Raw genomic sequence first — 24,463 nt, 5'->3', positions numbered from 1 at the left:
CCTAATAGTATCTCCTATTAGTATCTCCTAATAGTATCTCCTAATAGTATCTCCTAATAGTATCTCCTTATAGTATCTCCTAATAGTATCTTCTAATAGTATCTCCTGATAGTATCTCCTGATAGTATCTCCTGATAGTATCTCCTGATAGTATCTCCTGATAGTATCTCCTAATATTATCTCCTAATATTATCTCCTAATAGTATCTCCTTATAGTATCTCCTAATAGTATCTCCTAATAGTTTCTCCTATTAGTATCTCCTAATAGTATCTCCTAATAGTATCTCCTAATGTTATCTCCTAATAGTATCTCCTAATGTTATCTCCTAATAGTATCTCCTAATAGTATATCCTAATAGTATATCCTAATGGTATCTCCTAATAGTATCTCCTGATAGTATCTCCTAATAGTATCTCCTAATAGTATCTCCTAATAGTATCTCCTAATAGTATCTCCTAATAGTATCTCCTCATATTATCTCCTAATATTATCTCCTAATAGTATGATCATAGCGGTCTACGGTATACGTCCTATGTTCAATATTAAACATTCATATATTATAAAATGGCATATGAACAATGATATAAATTTTCTATAAACATTATCATACAGTATAAGAACCATATAAACCAGTCGGTGTCCATTACGAAACCATAAGAAGTCAATTAAATTAGTTGATATTGCGCAATAAGATGAAGGCCTACTATTTGTATTGCAGGATAAACATTAGTGTTTCTCCGCCACATACGTCAGGAAGTTAACAAATGTTCAGATTGTTTTATGTGACATTATAGTATTTATTGGGAAGTTCGATTATTTATTGTACACTACAATTATTCAGTAAGTAATTGTCAACGAATGATATGATAATTTATTATTATATTTAAAGCAATTCAGTAATTGATGATTAAATTACCATGGGGCCGTGTAATATTGACATAATGACGACCCCTATAGTATTTTTGATACGAGTAAGAATGTAAATATTCTAAATAAACACACAAGGCATGCATTGCCTAGCAATATGACTTGTGCGAGCAAAGGAACGCAAATTTTAGTTCATACAACTTCTTATAAAAGCATGTTTAAACAATGACCATTTCATATGAGTTTTTTTTTTCCAATAACTAACTTTTCAAGCTTCAAACAGGAAATCGGAAGTTTGAAGAGAACTTTTGGCATTTACTTTGTTCACTCTGAATCCCGTTAAACGAATTGTGTTATTGTATATATTGTATTCCAGTTGTGTTTATTACTTCAAATATTAATGTTTACAGACAGGAATTTGATATAAAACCACGTGTGATGTTTTGCCGTTATGCTTTTGTCAACGATATAACCCTATATAACTTGCCATCAAATTTTCCCTCACAAACCTTTATTATTCATAATTCTGGTTTCTTGTACCAGCAAAGCATTATTATGAATAATGTCAACAACACCATTTTTCAGTATCAAGTTCGATGATTTGCGTTTTCATTTAAATTAATAGTTAATCAAGTGAAATATCATTGATCTCAATTGTCTGCGCACAGTTTGAGGTGCTATGTCACAAATGGAGTCAATATGCAAATGTTGCACAACGAAGTGCAGTTCGCAGAAATCTTCAAATTACAAACTTGGTATTATCTAGATGATGACTTTATAACGACGAAAAAGCAATGGTTGTGATAAGCATATTCATAACTTTGTTATGGATGTTTTTGAAAATACATTTCCTAATATTAACCCATTTATGCCTAGCGTCTAGAAAAAAAGGCCTTGGCAAACAGCGTAGACCCAAATGAGACGCCGCATGATGCGGCGTCTCATAAGGGTCTGCGCTGTTTGCTTAAAGGAATTTCTGTAAGAAATATTCTAATAAAGAAATAAATACACAGACATCCCTAATTTTGGAAATAAATTGATCCAATTTAGAAGGATGGGAGAGTTCACTAGGCATACATGGGTTAAAATAATCGTTTCCGTACCGACACTATTCACTTAAGACTTCTCATTCAGCATCATGACCAGCTGAATTCTAAATGCATTCATTCTATAATGCGACACTGTTATGAGGGTTGAACAAAGAAAAACTTATACGCGACCACTGAGAGAACTGAACAATGAGAGAACATAGAGAACATAGAGAACGTAAACGCGATTGTTAATTAAGAGAAATTAAGACGCGATCATTGAGAGAACTGAACAATGAGAGAACATAGACTGGACATTGCAATGCTTACTGATCCTTAAAGGAAGGTATTTATTTTATAAATTAAATCACTACTCAAACACAACAATACATATATATATAGTAATGGATTATCAAATTTTAGAGGTGTCACTATTTTAGTATCAAAATTATAAATTATTAGATTATAAAAATTACATAACACGGAAATACGAAGCAGTGGTAATTTTATTGCTGTTGATATATCTGTTAATTATGCACCCCCTTCGAAGAAGAGGGGTTATATTGTTTTGCTGGTTGTCGGTCGGTCTGTCTGTCTGTCGGTAGACCAGTTCATTTCCGATCAATAACTCGTCAATGGATTGACCGATCGGCTTGAAACTTCACATTTGGATTGGCCTTTAACAGTAGATGACCCCTATTGAAATTGGGGTCACTTGGTCAAAGGTCAATGTCACTGCCACAATAAGAGTGAAAATCGTTTCCGATCAATCACTCGTCAACCAATTAACTGATTGGCTTACTACTTTACATGTGCATTAGCCTTGGACAGTAAATGACCCCTATTGAAATTGGGGTCACTAGGTCAATGGTCACTTTCACAATAAGTTTGAAAATCGTTACCGATAAATAACTCGTCAACAAAATGACCGATTGGCTTGATACTTCGCACCTGCATTGGCCTTGGACAGTGGATGACCCCTATTGGAATTAGGGGCACAAGTTCAAAGCCCCGTTTGGGGGAAGGGCATATGTCTCGGACCGCGGAACTCTTGTTAGACTAGATTTACATTGACAACCCTTTAACAAGAGGTTGATGATACTGAGTCTCATTATATATTAGGGGATATCAAACAGATTACAAACATTATATAAAGAAAATATTCATAACAACAATGCTAGAACTACTTTATTCAAGTCCATACACTAGAACGATCTCAGTGACCCATTTCGTATCTAACACCCAGACATGTGTCGATATACAAGTAAACGATCAAATCCACTACAGCAAGCTAAATTATACTATTTTTGGTTTCAACATAAATTAAATATGTAAACAAACTTCCATAGAACCAAGTATACAGTATGATCTCTCGGTAATTACTCTTGGCTGTGTATTATATAATGTGTCGTATCAATGAGGATAGTGGAAACACAATAACTCTCTATCAGAAAATAACGGTGGGTAAACCCTTTATTGGTTTCTTTAATAGCAATAATATCTAATCTGATATCTTAGACGCAAAAAGGTAAATTACAAATACAAGAGCTCTTAATTACAAGCCTTTAAAATGATTTTGTTGTCATCTGCTGATTGTTATATAAGCAAACATCTGTCAAGAAACATGTGTATTTATAGATCTTTGATATCAGTTAATGGTAATTTTGCAGTTTTCTCGGTGCCTTATCAATTGATTAGATGGCTGCACATCTTTGTCGGATCAACAATGCAGTTATTAATACAATTTCAAATAACCCACTGAGGTATTATTGTTTTGTCGCATATCATCGGATACCCCTATACAAATGTGTCTCTAATGCCGTGCATACATTCGTCATAACTGAATTTTACACCGTCTGAGATAATACTATCGACCAAGCGTGCGTTCGTTATACAAAATCAACAACAATCCAATACAAAATACTTTTGTCGAATAAGATAGTTGAAACCCAATTATATGTATGAGTGTCATGCATTTGACACGCGATTTTAATTTCTGATAACACCGTGATATTATTAGAAGGTCACCATGGCGAGGTGGGTATGGTGTCCGCCTAGCGACCGAGAGTTCATGGGTTCGATCCTCACTGTGTGGGCGTTCTTTAGATCTCTCTCATGAACACCAAGAACTGGTTCTAGGCCCAGCAGGAAACTGGCTAGGGGCGTTTCAAATAAGGCTTAGGCTTTACATGTAATCGAGTTAAAATAAATAGGTTTAAACAAATTACTGATATCATAGGTAAAGTGATGTCCAAAAGGTTGACAGTGATTGACTTTTACGGCGACGGCTGGAACTTATATACTAGTATGTAATATATTAACTGCCTAAAGGTTATTCGCATTAAATGAATTATAATCTACTACATCATGTTTGTCTTGTAAAGTTTACTCGAAGTGTTTTTTTTAATCTAATTACTATGTCGACTTCATTGTCGTTTCCTCATAAGTTTAATTAAAGTAATCGTTGACGGCGCTTTTTCCAGACCCTGTATATTTCTTTAACCCATTTATGCCTAGCGTCTAGAAAAAAGGACTTTGCAAACAAGTTTGCGATTCAAGTTTTGCCTGGCGAGATCCAAACTTTCGTCGCCAATGACTTTAAAAATACATATTTTGGGATTTTTTTCTAGTTGTGTTCCCAAATTATCTTTAATTTCTAGCTTTCGGTTCTTTTTCTATTCACGAGATTGACAGTTTGCTTTTCTAATGAATTGGTGTAGATTCGTGAAATAATGACACATTTGCTGACTGAAAATATCACCAATATTTTTATAAGTTTATATATAATATATTTATTTCGGCCGATACTGATCAATTATTTTTTACCACGAAATCAAGTGCTGGAATGATTACTTTTTCGATGTATCGATCATAATCGCGACCCTTTCAGGTACCTTATTTTTGGTGTGTTTCGAACGAGCATTTCGCCGGAAATGTGGTAACAGCGTGCAGTTACATTTTTGTTTGGAAACGGTGCCACAAAATACTTAATTTTGGTCCGAACCTTCTTGAATAAATACACCATGCTTTAAAATGTGAAGAAACGAGGCTATATATCAATATGTTCAAATGTCGTTCATATTTTTTTTTAAACAAATACAAAACTAAATCCTCAAAAAGCTAAAATCTAAAAATAAACATTTAAATTTTAATATTTAACCATTTTTATCATGCTTTATAGTCCACCACAAACGATCGTTAAAAACATAAATATTGTTTTGATTTTATATAAAATACCCGTAAAACGTAAATAAATAACGCTCTTACAAAAGACTAGCATAATGGTGGACTTATAATGATTGGTCTTCATTCTTTTACTTTATCGCTTTATAATATATTTATATAGCTAAAGAGATTATACACCAGTGAAAATAATTGTGGATGAGCATTATTGATTCGGTAAAAGTTGATGCTTTTATATAAGCGTTTCCAAAAAACAAACAGTTTCAAACATGATTACAAAACCTTTTTATTTTATGAGTTTAAATCTTTTCATCCATTCCTTTTATTTTTTAACCAAAATGGTGTTACAGGAAACCAAAGGATTTATTTCAAATTATTTTTCCATTCGCGGCATTCTTAACCTAGATGATACTTTTAATGAAACTGAACGAAGTTGTCAAGACTTATGATCTAAATGCAAACTTTATCCAGTACCTTGGTGTTATATGCGCATTCAGAAAAATTACAGAGAATCGTGGCATTTTCTTAATAACCGTTGCTTTTTTCAAACAATTCCTGTCACGGTATCTTAAATTAATATTTGATGAAGATTTCGTTACACAGTGTACATGTACTCAATGAAAAGTCAAACACTAAGATTCCAACATGTAAGAAATTGTAACGGAAAACGAACTGACACTTTCAATATAATTTCAAGAATGGAATAAAATTGTCAGCTTTCCTTTCATATGTAAAAAATAAAACGAACTCACAATCGTTACAATGCACAATAATTCGTATAAGTATAGGGACGAATTATCTATAAATCAATATGAAATACAAGATAGTCAACTATGCACTGTTTTTTTTAAATAACTTATAAACTTTTTCGCTTCTTTTATGTGAGTCAGTTATTGTATCAAGTGTGTATCTTGACTATTGGTGTGAGTAAGTTCTTGTATCAAGTGATATCTTGTATTTGTGTTTGTGACTATTGGAATACGTATCTTAAATCACACACTTTATTCTATGTTTCAGCAAGGAAGAAACAGTTCCAAATGATGTCTATTTATTTTTGGCAAATTGTATTGGTAACATTGCAAAATCCATTCCACACGGCCGTCGCTAATAGAAGGAAAATCATACAACGCAGTTATCAAGATTTCACAGAGGTGCTTTACTAAAACAATCAACACAAAATGTATTATCAGTGGCGGAAACCGATGTATTTAATCCAGACGACCTAATCTATTTTACTGTGTGCTTGTCGTGTTTGTATTCGTCTCTGCTCAATACACTCCTTACATAGCTCTAACCCCCCAAAAATTGTTATATTTTCAATTTTGCGCACTTCCTGTATAAGAGGTTTTGACCTTTTTTGCAAAAATGTTTAGTCAACACTTGTCAATAATAGCATTACGTTGCTCATACATAAAGTATATTGGTATACATATATTTTGTATGTTGTGCATTTCATGAGCAAGAAGTATTAACAAATCATCCACCACTTGCAGAGACCGTTCATTACTTCACTACAGGGACCTATACAAAATTGGTTTGTATAGGTCCCTGTTCACTAGCAACAAAGAGCCACAATTTTATCCGACACGCAGCAATAATAATAGTCTCTTTGAGCATTATAACGTCAACATATTACTATCCTGCGTGATGGTATTAATTCGCTTTAGTTATCAGAATGACCGGGTTATTGTTTTCAATTATTCAGTATAATATTTCATTAACGATAATATTGAATGAGAATTAGTGGTTGGCTTAAGTATAATACACACAAGGATTCCATATAGGCAAAATTGTATGGATCATTTATTACACATTATACGGGATAATGTCCATATATATTTATTCTGTATATGTCAAACTTCATTGACAAATCATTATAACATTAACTTGATTCATGGGGTCTCATGAGTACATCTGATATGATTACGGATATTTATGACAAAATTTTACTTATCCCTATGGATGCATTAACCGCCATTTATTGCTCAGACACATTTGAGCAGAGAACGTAACTGGTAGAAATTATGATTGCTGTCTTACTCTAAATTACATGTATCATAAAAATGTATTTAAGAATGACACGTTCCTTCTGACGTTTTACGTAACATAGCGTATGACAGTAACAGGTTGAATAACAAGACAAAGAATATCTATTGAACTTTTTAATACATATGTACGCATGCAATCACAATGTTAATAGCGGACGGAAAAAATATCACAAATTAGCAATCACAATGTCAAACTCTATCTTGTTTCTTAATGAAAGTACATTTTGAGTACCCATAATAAACCATGGAAGTTGATCACAAAACTGTTTTGAAATGTATTTGTGTATAAATAGAGAACTGAAGAATTTACTGAAAAAACACACGATAATATTGTTTTCAGAATCTTCTTCAATTGATTATTCCTTAAATATAATATGTATTTATATTCAGAAGTATTCCGCCAGTCTGGCATCTGTCCTCAGAGTCTGTTCTAGAAACATGTATTTGTGGGGGGCCTGGTCCTTGTGTCTGAAACAATCATAAGGTATGTCATATTATAATGTTCAGCTAAATATTAGAGATGCATCAGGTTGCGCAAAACATTAACCGGTTTACCTTTAATTGTAAATGGTTATTAACGCTTGGTCATTGTTGGATCGGGTACTACTGTAATGTACCCCGGATACTGTTAAGTATACTTAAATGTGCCCCGGGTACAGAAAATATACAAAAACGTACCCAGTAATTTCTTACGCTAAACATGTCGTTGTCTGCTTTTTTTTTCGAACTAATTATGTTCATTTTTGTGTCAATATTCTGTCAAATGGAATCTGTATTATCGAAACTCCTGCTCAAAACGCATTTTGGGCAAGTTTTTTTCAAAGAGAATTTTGTTTTGTATTCCGTAGCGAGTTTTACGACATCTATCATTGTCAAAATGTACTTCATATTTGTAACCACAGAAGTACTGATTTATTGCGTTACTACTATTGCTGTGTTTGTTGACACTTTATTTATTACCGTCATTGGAGTAAGAATGATAAGAATTATGAGAAATTGAATAGTGTAAAGCACATGCTAAAATGTTTCAATTGAAGGCCACAAAACAATAAATTTGAATAAGTTAACAAGCAAACATCGTCAGCAAATAAGATCCTGCTAACAATACAAAAGTTTCCTCAACTTGACCGCCAAGTGCGTAATAACATTATCTGACTCTTAGAAATTTACCCTTATTGCATTAACATGCAGGGTTCATATATTCAGTGTGGTTGTCATTAAATAGCTGGCTTCATTACAAGACATACCTGTTGAGTCTGAGGTATAGGATGTGGGTATGGAACATGGTATGGCTGTAGTACTAGACATACCTGTTAAGCCATAGCTCTATAATGTGCATACAGAACATGGCCTCACTGCACTACTTGATATACCTGTACAGCCTTAGCTCTAGGATGTGGATATTGAACATGGCCTGTCTGCAGTATTAGACATACCTGTTCAGCCTTAGCTCTAGGATGTGGATACATAATGGCCTGGCTGCCGTATTAGACATACCTGTTCAGCCTTTGCTCTAGGATGTGGATATTGAACATGACCTGTCTGCAGTACTTGACATACTTGTTCAGCCTTAGCTCTAGGATGTGGATATCGAACATGGCCTGTCTGCAGTATTAGACATACCTGTTCAGCCTTAGCTCTAGGATGTGGATATTGAACAGGGCCTGTCTGCAGTACTTGACATACCTGTTCAGCCTTAGCTCTAGGATGTGGATATTGAACAGGGCCTGTCTGCAGTACTTGACATACCTGTTCAGCCTTAGCGCTAGGATGTGGATACTGAACATGGCCTGTCTGCAGTAATAGACATATCTGTTCAGCCTTAGCTCTAGGATGTAGATATTGAACATGGCCTGTCTGCAGTACTTGACTTACCTGTTCAGCCTTAGCTCTAGGATGTGGATATTGAACATGGCCTGTCTGCAGTACTTGACATACCTGTTCAGCCTTAGCTCTAGGATGTGGATATGGAACATGGCCTGTCTGCAGTACTTGACATACTTGTTCAGCCTTAGCTCCAGGATGTGGATATTGAACATGGCCTGGCTGCAGTATTAGACATACCTGTTCAGCCTTAGCTCTAGGATGTGGATATTGAACATGGCCTGTCTGCAGTATTAGACATACCTGCTCAGCCTTAGCTCTAGGATGTGGATACGGAACATGGCCTGTCTGCAGTACTTGACATACTTGTTCAGCCTTAGCTCTAGGATGTGGATACATAATGGCCTAGCTGCAGTACTAGACATACGTGTTCAGCCTTAGCTCTAGGATGTGGATATTGAACATGGCCTGGCTGCAGTACTTGACATACCTGTTCATCCTTAGCTCCAGGATGTGGATATTGAACATGGCCTGTCTGCAGTACTTGACATACCTGTTCAGCCTTAGCTCTAGGATGTGGATACTGAACATGGCCTGTCTGCAGTACTTGACATACCTGTTCAGCCTTAGCTCTAGGATGTGGATATTGAACATGGCCTGGCTGCAGTACTTCACATACCTGTTCAGCCTTAGCTCTATGATGTGGATATTGAACATGGCCTGGCTGCAGTATTAGACATACCTGTTCAGCCTTAGCTCTAGGATGTGGATACATTATGGCCTAGCTGCAGTACTAGACATACCTGTTCAGCCTTAGCTCTAAGATGTGGATATTGAACATGGTCTGTCTGCCGGGCTGTCTGCAGTACTTGACATACCTGTTCAGCCTTAGCTCTAGGATGTGTATATTGAACATGGCCTGGCTGCAGTACTAGACATACCTGTTCATCCTTAGCTCCAGGATGTGTATATTGAACAGGGCCTGTCTGCAGTACTTGACATACCTGTTCAGCCTTAGCTCTAGGATGTGGATATTGAACAGGGCCTGTCTGCAGTACTTCACATACCTGTTCAGCCTTAGCTCTAGGATGTGGATATTGAACATGGCCTGTCTGCAGTATTAGACATACCTGTTCAGCCTTAGCTCCAGGATGTGGATATTGAACATGGCCTGTCTGCAGTATTAGACATACCTGCTCAGCCTTAGCTCTAGGATGTGGATATTGAACATGGCCTGTCTGCAGTATTAGACATACCTGTTCAGCCTTAGCTCCAGGATGTGGATATTGAACATGGCCTGGCTGCAGTATTAGACATACCTGCTCAGCCTTAGCTCTAGGATGTGGATATTGAACATGGCCTGTCTGCAGTATTAGACATTCCTGATCAGCCTTAGCTCAAGGATGTGGATATTGAACATGGCCTGGCTGCAGTATTAGACATTCCTGATCAGCCTTAGCTCTAGGATGTGGATACGGAACATGGCCTGTCTGCAGTACTTGACATACTTGTTCAGCCTTAGCTCTAGGATGTGGATATTGAACATGGCCTTTCTGCAGTATTAGACATTCCTGATAAGCCTTAGCTCAAGGATGTGGATATTGAACATGGCCTGTCTGCAGTATTAGACATTCCTGATCAGCCTTAACTCTAGGATGTGGATATGGAACATGGCCTGTCTGCAGTACTTGACATACTTGTTCAGCCTTAGCTCTAGGATGTGGATATTGAACATGGCCTGTCTGCAGTATTAGACATACCTGTTCAGCCTTAGCTCTAGGATGTGGATACAGAATGGCCTAGCGGCAGTACTAGACATACCTGTTGAGTCTAAGCTCTAGGATGTGGATACGGAACATGGCCTGGCTGCAGTATTCCAGGTAGGTCTCCTCATCATCCTTCGTCATGTTCACCTGGTGCTGCTGGTACCAGGCCTGCTCCTTCTGCAGCTTCTGGGTCTCCTACATTTCAACACATTGAACAGTTGAAAACCAGAGCAAAGTCATTACATGTTCAGGAAGAAAACAGAAAATTTGACGTCATTACCTGTAAAACATGAGCAAATTACACTTTAATAAGCAAAAATAGAACATTTGAAAACTTTGTTAACACTGAGGAGTGCTTTCAGAGAGCAGACAAAGAACATTGGAAAACAATGCAAATACATTTAAGTGAGAAAACACGGAACATTTGAAAAATATGTCAAACATGAGCAAATTATTTCAGAAAGCAAAAATATAACTATTCTATGCATAGAAAAACTGAGCAAATTGTTTTAAGATAGAAAGCATAGAAATAATGAAAATATAGCAAAGTACATTTTAATAGATAAAAAACCTGTTAGACTAACTTGTTTGTAAATTGTATTTTAAGCCATCTGTATCAATTTTTCAGTCAAACTTAGGCGATCAGATCACACTTTTCCTGGGTGGTTTACCAGTACTATGCTGGAATTCTTATGCCAGCAACTGGCATTTGTCCTACGAGAATAAGTGATGGGAAGAGTATTGCAGTTTTAATAATTTCATGACCAATTTTAAGGTTAGTGTTTTAACTGGGCAAGAAATTGATCCTGTGATTCTTTGATTAATAGTCTAGGACCGAGGCTTTTGAGGCTTTCACATGAGGCACACATTTTGAAAGCTACAAACAAGTTTATCTAAGAGTCAGCTGCAGACTGACAGAATGGCTGTGTACCTTCTCACGGGTTTTGGGGCTTATATACGAGAGCATTTATGCATTTAAAGAAACATAAAATAAAGATCACCGAAACCTCTTCAGAATAACAATCTACCTTCTCAAAGCGAGCCTGTATGAGGTTGGCCTTGTCAATGAGCCTCTGTTTCAGGTCCATGAGGCAGTCCTCCTTCAGCTTGTAGGCCTGTTGGCGCGTGATCTTCTCTGGGTCACCAATCTGTGCAAGGAACGGCGCAAGGTAGTCAATCTCCAACTCCTGCTTGCGCATCCTCTCCTCCATCTGCTGTCGCTCCTGAAGTGGAAATTGAAAACAATGAAGGACTGTGGAGGCCTTTCCAGCATTGCAAACACAGCAACAGGAAGTGTAAGGACGATTTTTGGGGCTGAATAAAAAAAGCCTTTCCAGCATTGAGAGCACATCAATTGTGTGGAATTAAAGTATTTGGCCAGCTATTTTTTGTAATTATTGCTTTTGCATGCACATTGCCGTAAGGTTAACTATAACATTAAAATGTCATAGACCGTTGAGGACAGTATTATTAAATTTGCATCCCTAGGGAAGTTATGTCAAGTGATGCTGTTGACAAAGTCAGATGCTGACATTGGGGGAAAAAAGAGGGGGGGGGGGGGGGCAATATTGACTATATCAAGCACACATGCTTTTCATTAACTTTCCAAACTGTGTATTTCAAACTTAAGTTTATTATTTGTATAACAAGCTGACTTTTTCTTTGATAGCTCACATATCTGTTTTTAGACCCACACCCACAATTGAATTACTTGTATATTCATGTGCAAAAATTAAACATGACATGAGGTAGCTGTATATTTCTTTGTAGCGTCATGGAATATTTAAATCATGTCAGCCACATATTTACTGAGCTATGTTAAATATTAGAGTCGACATATTCATAAACAAGATGGCCATGATGGCCCTGAATCGCTCACCTGACTAACCAAATACAATCCCAACCCAGTTTTCATCAAGATAAACATTCTGACCAAATTTCATAAAGATTGGATGAAAACTGTGACCTCTATTGTCTACACAAGGTTTATCTAATATTTGACATATTGACCTAGTTTTTGACCCCAGGTGACCCAAATACAATCCCAACCCAGATTTCATCAAGACAAACATTCTGACCAAATTTCATGAAGATTGGATGAAAACTGTGACCTCTATTGTCTACACAAGGTTTTTCTAATATTTGACCTATTGACCTAGTTTTTGACCCCAGGTGACCCAAATACAATCCCAACCCAGATTTCATCAAGATAAACATTCTGACCAAATTTCATATAGATTGGATGAGAACTGCGACCTCTATTTCTATACAAGGTTTTTCTATTATTTCACCTTGTGACCTAGTTTTTGACTTACTGACATAATGTTTGACCCAAGATGACCCAAATACAATCCCAACCCAGATTTCATCACGATAAGCATTCTGACCAAATTTCATAAAGATTGGATGAAAACTGTGACCTCTACTGTCTACACAAACAAATTGTTGAAGGTTTTTCTATTATTTGACCTAGTGACCTAGTTTTTGAGGCAAGATGACCCAAATACAATCCCAACCCAGATTTCATCAAGATAAACATTCTGACCAAATTTCGTATAGATTGGATGAAAACTGCGACCTCTATTGTCTGTACAAGGTTTTTCTTTTATTTCACCTTGTGACCTAGTTTTTGACTTAGAGACCTAATTTTTGACCCAAGATGACCCAAATACAATCCTAACCCAGATTTCATCACGATAAACATTCTGACCAAATTTCATAAAGATTGGATGAAAACTGTGACCTCTACTGTCTACACAAACAAATTGTTGACGGTTTTTCTATTATTTGACCTAGTGACCTAGTTTTTGACCTCAGATGACCCAAATACAATCCCAACCCAGATTTCATCAAGATAAACATTCTGACCAAATTTCATAAAGATTAATTGAAAACTGCAACCTCTATTGTCTACACAAGGTTTTTCTATTATTTGACCTAGTTTTTGACCTAGTGACCTAGTTTTTGACCCCAGATGACCCAAATACATTCCCAAGCCAGATTTCATCAAGATAAACATTCTGACCAAATTTCATAAAGATTGGATGAAAACTGCGACCTCTATTGTCTACATAAGGTTTTTCTATTATTTGACCTAGTGACCTAGTTTTTGACCCCAGATGACCCAAATACAATCCCAACCCAGATTTCATCAAGATAAACATTCTGGCCAAATTTCAAAAAGATTGGATGAAAACTGTGACCTCTACTGTCTACACAAACAAATTGTTGACGAACGGATGCACGCACACACAACGGACGCCGGACATCACACGGTCATATAAGCTCACCATGCCACTTCGTGACAGGTGAGCTAAAAAGGAGAAAATTCTATTTTAAGAAGATTTAGAAATCTTTGCAATAGCTGACATTTTGCGAATAAAGTGTTTAATTCTTTACAGAAGCGCGCAATAATTAAAAAATTAAAAATGTACTAGACATTAGAAACAGTAGTAACTGTCTATCTCACAACAAAGTATGAAAGCATAAGCAACACTTTTATTATATTTAAAGACAGGCACAACACGCTGCCCACCCATGCTACCTACCAGTTCCTGCCTGTGTTTCTTGGCCTTCTCATTGCGCTCAGTGTTGTAGACAGAGATGTTGAGCTCCTGGGTGGTCTCCTCCCGGACACGGTCGTCAAGGATCTCGCGCACTTCCTCCTCGGAGGCACGCACACCCTCGATGCTCTTGACCTCTCGCTCCAGCAGGGAGAGTAGCATCTCATACAGCTCAACTTGCTTGTTGAACGGCAGATTGGGGTCAACCTGCACAATGGAAAGGAGCCGCACTTAGAGACAACAGTTCTTTATGCATGTTTCGTCCCAGATTGGCCTGTGCAGTGTCTGCAAAGGCTTATCAGGGATGAACCTTACCACTTTCGTGGTATTTTTCACTTTCAGAAAGTCTTTTCTTAGCAAAATTTCAGAAAGTGTTGTCCCTGATTAGTCTGTGCGGAAAACAAGTAATTTAGTTTTAGAGCTTGCTTGTCTGACAGACTTTTGGATCAATCTGCTCAACGCAGCCAAACTAAAAGTGTTGACAATAATCTATCATCAAGATATTTAGATTGATTTCTTGAATGCTGGAAAGCAAACAAGTGACAAATCTTATCAAACTGGTGGAACAAAAGTATCATGGAGAGTTGCAACTGTCTTGTTGGATGACAGATACCGTTCAACACAACCAACCCATATCCAACAATCCTTCATGGAGTATTATTTCATGATATGTAGTTGCTCAGCAAAGAGGATCAAACAGGTAAAAAAAAAAATTGGCAACACAAATAAAAGCAAAGGTTATTAAATGGAATGCCAACTTTTTCGGACTGATTTCATTTGATAATAATAATAACTAGCATAATAAGCTCTATTTATTGTTTCATAAATCCTGTTCATTAATAATTTACTCTAGCAAGTTTTGGACCTTGCATGAAAAAAAAGCTGTAAAAGGTTTACAAAATACAGTCAGTAATATTTTTTGTCAATTTGCAAGACTGGTTATACCATATATAAAAATATAGATCAATAGGTAACAATACAATAGAGCATATCTTATTTTTTTATATTTTAGTTTTTAATGACCGATTATGAACTTAAACTTTTACAACGCAAGAATTGCACGTGATTTATGATAAAAGTCAGGTAATGCTTGTCTATGAAGTATAAACCAAACGTGTTTTCTTATAAGATAATCATACATAGAGATCAGATACCATGGGTAATAGACTAATCTGACCTAATATAAAACATAACTACATCTCTGGAATCAATGAACTTAATCCTGAATAAAAAGGTTCATATCCATTAACCAGACAAACCCCAAGTAAAGGTACATTCTGGCATTCCTATAATATCTACAGCTGTTGTTCATACCAGTTGTGATGCTTATTATTCCAATACAGGTTTATTTGACAACTGGGTAATTTGTGCTCCGACACATATTGCTCAGACACATAATCAAAATCAAATTAAATTTAGTTGCAAATTGTGTAACACGCAGCAAAAGAGAAATTATAACACTGTTTCTGCTAATGAAATATGGGAATTACTTTTCTGAAGGGAGCAATAGCCCTCTGGAATGCAAATATTTTAGAATAATTCCTCATAAAAGCAATTTTCCTAATAATGTATCATTTTCCTGACCCTACAATCTAATTTTTGCTTGTAACAATAAAAGTGTAAGTATTACTTGGGGGATAAATAATCATTCCCCCACATTATCTCGACCTGTGTGCACCATAAACATTGGAGTGCAGTTAAGAAGAAAATAAAATTATTCAAGCAGACCAGTATAATAAAATAAAGGCATTAAAGCTGTAATACAACATTTTCATTTTCTGTTCTTTCATTACATATTTCTTATTGTTTTGGTATTATGCATCCAAAAGCAGAGAAAATGAAAAACTTATTTAACAATTGAAGATTCTAAGACATTCTAAGCCGCCAACTTCAAATAGTTTTCCTAATTGTTTTGTGATTTTTTTTATCTTGTTAATTTTTTTCTCTAATGCACATGCACATTGATCAGCCAAGCATTATATGGTATTTATGTATACATAAATACATTATTAATTCACCTATGATAGTAAATAAGACGTAATAATTGGAATTAAGAAATATAAACACACATGTTTTATCTCCTCTCGAAAAGCCAGAAAAATAGTCCCAATTACTTAGTTTTCATACATAGAATAGTTAAATTGTTTAAAGATGTTAAAATTTATAATCAGCTAAAAGTGGAAGAATAAAAAACAATAGGTTTAATACTAGTAGCAAGAAAAAATATTGAATAAATATTAAATAAATAAGTTTGCCCTCGTCAGGATTGACCAGTCGCCAAATACGCAATCGCTCTGCCCACTAAGTTGTGTTTTCATAAAACGCTTATTCCATTACTCCGACAGTCTTTGTTTGTCGGACCATGTGGACGCAATAAACGAAATCTGATTGATTATTACGTGAGTTTGATTGACAGTTGGCGAGTGGTCAATTAAAACCAGGACCTGTTATTGTACAAGCAAACGCTCTATCTCTCTACAACACCAAGAAACTTGAGTAACTGTGTTGCATATTGCAACTGCTATCTTAGTTTGATTTTGAGCATATTGATAATAGCTTTAAGAACATACTCTGAAAATGTTTGATGTGATTGTCCTTCACAACATGAAGCACTTTTACATTCCAACTCTGATACCTTAATGAAATTATGATTATACTTAAGCTGGCTGACAAAAAAATTAGATCAAAAAGCAAATCATTTTTCAATAATTTGAAAAGGGCCTAGGTACATGGAACAAGGAATCATCTTCTCAGAGAAGATAAATGTGTAATGGGCGCAGTACAACAGTGATCAAGGTCCATGTACATTTAACTGGAATGTGGAATTCATCGAAGGAATGATGTTCAAGGTCACATATCCCTGGTTCATTACCTGAAACGTGGAATGCATCTCTGCAGAGAATGTCAAGGTTGCTCCCTTCTCGTCCCAGTTGTGAGGCTTGATGAACTCGCGGGTGGAGGAGGCAATACGTTTGTCCTCCGTGTGGTACGTGATCTGCACCTTGTCCTCCGAGCACAGGTACATGAGCTCAGCTATGTCACAGTTAGCATCCACGTTTTTGTTACGATGGTACTTCATGTGCATTTTCTGCAGGGTTAAAAAAAGTAGTGATAATAAGAACTCAAAGATATGTTTACTGTGAATGATATTTTTGTTTCGTTTTGTTATTGTATTTCTCTTTCTAATATGATGCTTAATGTGCACTTTCTGGATGGTTAAGAACTTTCTAAAACTAATTTCATCAATTACAAATGTTAATTATTTCACATATAAACAGTATTTACAATAGACTTCTGTCTGTAGTGTGATTTGTTTCTGAAACTATTATATAAGAGATTTGAATATTTTCAATTAGTTAATCATCGTTCAAGTTAAAAACATAACAACATATCTCCAATATTATCTATATCATCAACAAAATGGTATAGAACAGTCACATCATAAAAAAAAACAAGGGACAAAATTGTCACAAAACCAGGTTTTCATTGTGAAAAAAAATCTGATAAAGGGAGACAACTCAAACTGAACTTTTTAAATGAACAAACAAAATTAACCCCGTTTGTAAGTTTGTTTTAAAATAAATCTATTTTTAGTCGTGGCGACCTTGACATTGGAGATATTGACGTGATTCATTCGTGCGACACACCGTCCCATGATGGTGAACAAATGTGCCAAATGATTTTAAAATCTCACAATGAATGACATAGTTATAGCCCAGACAAGCTCATTTATGGCTATTTTTTACCTTTGAACTCAAAGTGTGACCTTGACCTTGGAGATATTGACATAATTTTTTCACGCGACACACCGTCTAATGATGGTTAACAAATGTGCCAAATGATTTTTAAATCTCACAATGAACGACAAAGTTATGGCCCGGACAAGCTTGTTCCGCCCGCCCGCCAGCCAGCCAGCCAGCCCGCCCGCATTCGCCAATCTAATAACCAGTTTTTTCCTTCGGAAAACCTGGTAAACCAGTTTTTTCCTTCGGAAAACCTGGTTAAAAATCCAACCAAGATAGGTCTGGGGTCCTGTGTAACAGATTTGTCCTGGGGCCCAAACTTCTTTGGCTTCTTTCCAAAATCAACATGCTTGTAGTAGAGGAAATCCTCCCTGTTTTGGAAGTGTTCAGTCATTTCCTACAGCGGTCTCAGTACGTTTCATCAGCCCATCGACACGAGCCTCAGAGTAGAAGAGCATAGTTCTGTCGCTCTCTGGACCGGGGCTGTTGGCTTTGAACATGTGCTCTGAAAAAGAGGCAGAACACGTGCTCTAGAGAAAAAACAATAAATGTCTTCTGTAAAGGAAGCAAACAAGGTAACTTGGAGAGGAGTCAGCAGCGGCTCTGAAAAGGGAGCATAAAATGTGCTCTGGAAGGGTCTTCAAGTTTTTGTTTGTCATAAAACATCACTCATATCTATCCAGTAGGGGTCATCTAGTTGGGTTAGCCAGTTGGGGCATTCTTTTCATGTAATTATGCTTTCTGTGCTTCAAGGATAGATACCCTTCAACATGACAAGTTTATTTCAGTCCTCAAAGCAAACAGTTTTAGAACAATAAGGCCTTACTTTCTTTTCATCACATATTGAGAATACTTAGTCCATCAAAATATTTCATTTTAATATATAGTGACCTAAAATACACAAAAACATTTCAATGGGCGGTGGGAAACCATTGTTACCCTTCGGTGGGTAATCATTGTTTACCCTTGTGGCGGTTCTCTATCGCCCATTATGGCATTCTGTACATTACTTGTATGTTTACATTTACCAAAATGTTTTGTTTTTATATGAATGTACATATTTTATTCACTATTGTGTTTGTATTACATTCATTGTTCTAGGGCATCCAGTTTTAAACGCCCTCACTTTTATGTCATTTGTAATAAATGCCCTTTTCCAATCTCAATACTGTGTTGGTTGTTTACTTCATGCCATACTAGTTTCAATCGGACCTATAGGACTCGCATTTTAGGAATAATACATAAAAACAAATATAAACTTCAGTAGAGGGAATACCAGCACTTTTGTTTACATAAAAGGTATTGTATTGTTGACTTTTCATATATGCAACAATAATGGTTACATGATTTTTAATGTAATTTACTGGGCTTCGATCAGTCTTACTGGAAATGTCATGAAACTGGCATGAATTGTGATGTTTTGAAACAAGTCGTTCTTTTATTATTTTGGGTGGCTATGTAATTATTTTACTTTGAATGTCAATTATTAAGTTGGACCTGGTTTGAATTATGCTTTGTACTCACAAAAAGGTATATTTACTTTACTAGGGCAAACGATACTCATTTGGATATGGTCTGAATAGTTGATTAAAATATTAACTATCTTTATTACAAAACACCATTTTACTTGCAGGTGCAAGGCTACCTTTGAGGCACTTGAGTCTGCCAGGTCTGAAGAACTCAGTGATCCAGGAGGTCTGATGATTATGCACTCTGTTGTACAACTTGTCCTCACGGTGGTCGAAATATTCTCGGGTCATGACAAGATCTTGCACTGAAATGTTGAATTACAAATAATAATGAAGAAGTAAGCTTATAAATGTTAAATTATCTAGTACTGTCACAATATTATATAATATTTTATTATCATGGACTTTTTTGAAAGAAAAATATGATAATGATAATGATAAAATAATAATTGTTAAAATTTAAAACGCCAGACCCTTGTTTATATTTCTACCAATCTGTTTCCTGGGTAGAACCAGTAATGTTTCAGAACTTTATCACTGAAACAACTAATAAATTCCTAATTACAGAAAAGGCTCATTTTCTCTACAAACGTGGGAATATCACTGACCAAGCATTGTAGGTGGCTTTTCACATGACAAAAAAGTTCTGTAGTAAAGGAAGAACAATAAGTTTACAAGTCATCAAGTGTAAATATTTTATAACTTTTGTACAAAGAGCTAAATTATCAATTGATCTAAAAATATCAACTGACATTTGTGAAAGGCTAAAAATGATTATGGGAGAACAAATAATGGTTTATTTGGGTAAAAGCCACTAGCAATAACTGCACCAATGACACTTTCTATAGGAAAGCATTTTAAGTAAATAAATGAGAACAAGGGACAAAATTGTCACAAAACCAGGTTTTCATAGTGAAAAAAAAATCTGATAAAGGGAGAAAACTCAAACTGAACTTTTGAAATGAACAAACAAAATTAACCCCCTTTGTAAGTTTGTTTAAAAAAAAATAATTATTTTTAGTCGTGGCGACCTTGACATTGGAGATATTGACGTGATTCTTTCGTGCGACACACCGTCCCATGATGGTGAACAAATGTGCCAAATGATTTTAAAATCTCACGATGAATGACATAGTTATGGCCAGGACAAGCTCATTTATGGCCATTTTTGACCTTTGAACTCAAAGTGTAACCTTGACGTTGGAGATATCGACGTAATTATTTTGCGCGACACACCGTCCAATGATGGTGAACAAATGTGCCAAATGATTTTAAAATCTGACAATGAACGACATAGTTAAGGCCCGGACAAGCTTGTTCCGCCTGCCCGCCAGCCCGCCAGCCAGCCAGCCCGCCCGCATTCGCCAATCTAATAACCAGCTTTTTCCTTCAGAAAACCTGGTTAAAAATTACTAGTAAAGAAAGCAATCTTGGGACATATTCAGACCGGTTTTCATTAATTGTTCAAATTGCGAACACTTTCATTGAAACAGAGAGAAAAATATATATAAAAAAACAGTATGTATTTAAATGGCGGATGTTTCAATGAAATTTACAAGATTTTAGCATTTTCGCAAATCAGATTTTTCTTGATTCAAATTCTCAATATTTTTGCAAATGGCTCAAATGACTAACGACAGCGTGAGCACTGCCAATAAAATGAATATGCTGAGAAATGATTTGTTTGAATGTTTAGAGTATATACACAGATAATTGAAAATAGTTAAGTACAAGAACTTTACTATGAGCTTCAAGCCAATCCTTGAGTAAAATTAAGAAGTCAAGCTAAGTATGGCAATAATTAGAAAGAAACTCATGCATTCATACCAAGTATATCAGACGGTCTCTCGAAAAAAAACCTGCAATGTTGTTGTTCAATATTTTATAATTTCAAAGGGATTTTTGTTTACTATATCAAATCTGCTAATCGGCTGCTACCCATTCTGTGAAATAAACCAACTGTGATACGCCCACTTGTGCATTTTATGAACAAGAGTGATTTTGGGCACAGGACTGATTTTATCATTTGTACCAATTCCAGCCTTAGTGAATGGACAGACCTGACAAAATGGCTATAGTTTAGAACACTTTAGAAGTCAAATTTTGCCCTATCATCATGAAACTTAATCCAAACCTGTGTTTGTATCATATCTTAGCCAAGTTTGAAAATCCTAGGGGGTCCCATAAACATGGCAAGCAAAGGGTCAGGCAGTTTTCCTTATATGTGTCGCATTCTGAGAAAACTGGGCATAATGCCTGTGCATAAAGTGTCATCCCAGATTAGCCTGTGCAGTCCACACAGGCTAATCAGGGATGACACTTCCTGTCTTAATTGTATTTTTGCTAAGAAGAGATTTTCATGTTAACAAAAAATGTCATTAAAGCGGAAAGTGTTGTCCTGGATTAGCCTGTGCAGACTGCCCACGAATCATATTGCCACAATGGAACACTAGAAGGCATGCAACCCACTCACATTCCCTGTCGGAGTAGATGGACAGTCTGGACACAAGGCCGTCCTTGATCAGGTAATGGGCAAACTTCTCCAGTTTGGCCCTCTTGTACAGCTTGTTCTTCTTGCCCTGGGGACACCGCATCTCAAAATCTGAAGTCAAATAGATAACCACATGTACAAATGACTGATTACATGTAGAAACATATGTTCCTTAAAATTATAATTCTAACATTGAATTATCAAACCTTTGTAGAAAGCAGTTTAAATTGTAGACCAAACATGACATGTTGGGTAAACAGAGAATGTGAAACAAGGGAGACAACTCCATATCTTTGGTACAGACACCTGTTAAGAGTTACCTTTCTTAGATATCTTGATAGCTTCCACCCACGTGGGCGGCAAATCAAGCTGCTTTTCATGCTCATCCTGATTTTCCTAAAGTGCAGAACAAAATAGTACTTCATGAATGTTTCATTTAAATTTAGTCACAAAAACAGACCTAAAAGATGCAAAAACAATGTGTTTATTTAATATAACCAGACCTGCCAGTGTAAGAACATGCCCATACTAATGGGTATTTTATTAAGTTTGTCTTTTTTTCTTTTATTTAATATTTTTCAATTTTTTTTTATTTGTTGTTGTTAGTGGTCAATAAACAACTCAGTGTCATTGCTGTATATGTCTTGATCATTGTTATTTGCTAAAAAATGATGAGAAATCAGAAAATGATGAAAAATCCAAAATTGTCTCTGAAATCAGAACTTTAAGATAACACAACAAATATTAATACTGTTTTTACAAGATAAAACAATAGCTTGGCAATGTAATTGGCTCCTCTTATGCTATGCAAACAGAGACAAACACAAAAAACAATTGGCATGAAAACCTGCTTATCATACTGAAATTATCTGAAATATCAGTTTCTAAATTTAATTTGTTTATATACTGGTAATAATTCAGGTTTCCTGCATTTAATCACTTATAAAAACAAAACTTACAAATATTAAATTTCTTTCAGTTTCATACCAGAGCACTTAGGATTGATAATTTTGGTGAAAAAGCACTAATATTCCAACACACCAACTTAAACCATGCAACATGCACTCTTGATATTATAAACGGATAACCAAGTAATATACACTCAATAACATATATTTTTCAGGGAATGTCTGGAATAATGAGAAGGGTAAGTAATATTGTTTGTAATTCTCAATATAAATTTCTTATTTGTCAACTCTGTTTTATGATTATTGCAATCAATTCCATATTCTTACAAACTGATCGATTAAGTACTTATGCAATCACAGAAAATAGAACATTTATTTTTGGCTACCTGTTGCAATGCTTACATAAGCCAAAGGACAACTTTGATAATTCTGATCATGCAAATATAAGAATGTAAAAAAATGTAAAACATAGAGTTTGATTTAAATTTCCAGAAAAAGGAGCTCTATGTAATATTTTAAATAGAAAAATTATGATTGGCAATCTTTTTGGGCTACTAGTACTGATGAAATGAAATGATATTAGTAACAGGAATACCAAACTATTATAGAAACTTGCCACACTAGCAACTCAGTCATATGCAGTATGCCTGTCATTTTAGCCACAATCTTCAAACACAGACACATCGCAGAAAGAATGCAAGACTTGTCGTGGAATATGTGTGTATATATACATGCACCACTGAGAAACTGTTCACTAATATAACACACTCCTACACTATCCATGGACACAATGGTGTGTTCCTGATGAATCCCTACTGCCTGTAAATAACACATGATCTACAACACCAGCCAACCTCAAATCAAATGTTTTCAACAAAAATGCAAAACTATTTCAAGCTCGTGAATAATATCTGCAGTTTGTGTTAAAAACACTGGATACACAACAATGTGTAATTTTATTTTTGCCCTTTAATTATGTATTTAAATAAGACCCGTATAAGTATTTGGTTAAGGGTTTAGTTTTAGTTTCATATGAAATGAGAAGTATCAGATCATTTGGTTAAATTGATTTTATTCAAAATGGAACCAGAAATGTGTTCAAAGGACATGGCAGCCCCTACAATATGTCATATTTCATAAACATAACATGAATGTGAACTACGTGTTAAATTACATATGATGTATGCATTAATGGTGTCATGAAAAAATCGTTTTTTTTCTAGGCATAACAGAAACATATTTCACACTGAGAGATAAGGAATTGTGTTCTGATCTCCTGTTTTTGATAACAAAAATGCAATAGACGTTCACTCAGAGTATATATAGGTATATCATGAAACATGCAATAGACGTTCACTCAGAGTATATATAGGTATATCATGAAACATGCAATAGACGTTCACTCAGAGTATATATAGGTATATCATGAAACATGCAATAGACGTTCACTCAGAGTATATATAGGTATATCATGAAACATGCAATAGACGTTCACTCAGAGTATATATAGGTATATCATGAAACATGCAATAGACGTTCACTCAGAGTATATATAGGTATATCATGAAACAT

At 35.5% G+C, this 24,463-nt stretch overlaps 1 protein-coding gene across 1 annotated transcript in view; it reads right to left on the bottom strand.

The window, feature by feature from the left end:
- Positions 1-7,226: 7,226 nt before the first annotated feature.
- Positions 7,227-24,463, bottom strand: part of LOC127873808 (dynein regulatory complex subunit 7-like) — a 39,353-nt gene continuing 22,116 nt past the window's right edge. Inside the window, 10 exon segments of the mRNA XM_052417802.1 lie at positions 7,227-7,595; positions 10,773-10,912; positions 11,746-11,940; positions 14,266-14,487; positions 17,153-17,368; positions 18,295-18,420; positions 18,422-18,528; positions 19,669-19,797; positions 21,966-22,094; positions 22,304-22,379. Coding sequence (XP_052273762.1) covers positions 7,514-7,595; positions 10,773-10,912; positions 11,746-11,940; positions 14,266-14,487; positions 17,153-17,368; positions 18,295-18,420; positions 18,422-18,528; positions 19,669-19,797; positions 21,966-22,094; positions 22,304-22,379 — 1,422 coding nt within the window. The 3' untranslated portion in view covers positions 7,227-7,513.

The sequence above is a fragment of the Dreissena polymorpha genome, chromosome 3 (genome assembly GCF_020536995.1).
Source record: "Dreissena polymorpha isolate Duluth1 chromosome 3, UMN_Dpol_1.0, whole genome shotgun sequence".
Taxonomy (NCBI): Eukaryota; Metazoa; Mollusca; class Bivalvia; order Myida; family Dreissenidae; genus Dreissena; species Dreissena polymorpha.
This window is presented reverse-complemented; position numbering and strand designations above follow the sequence as displayed.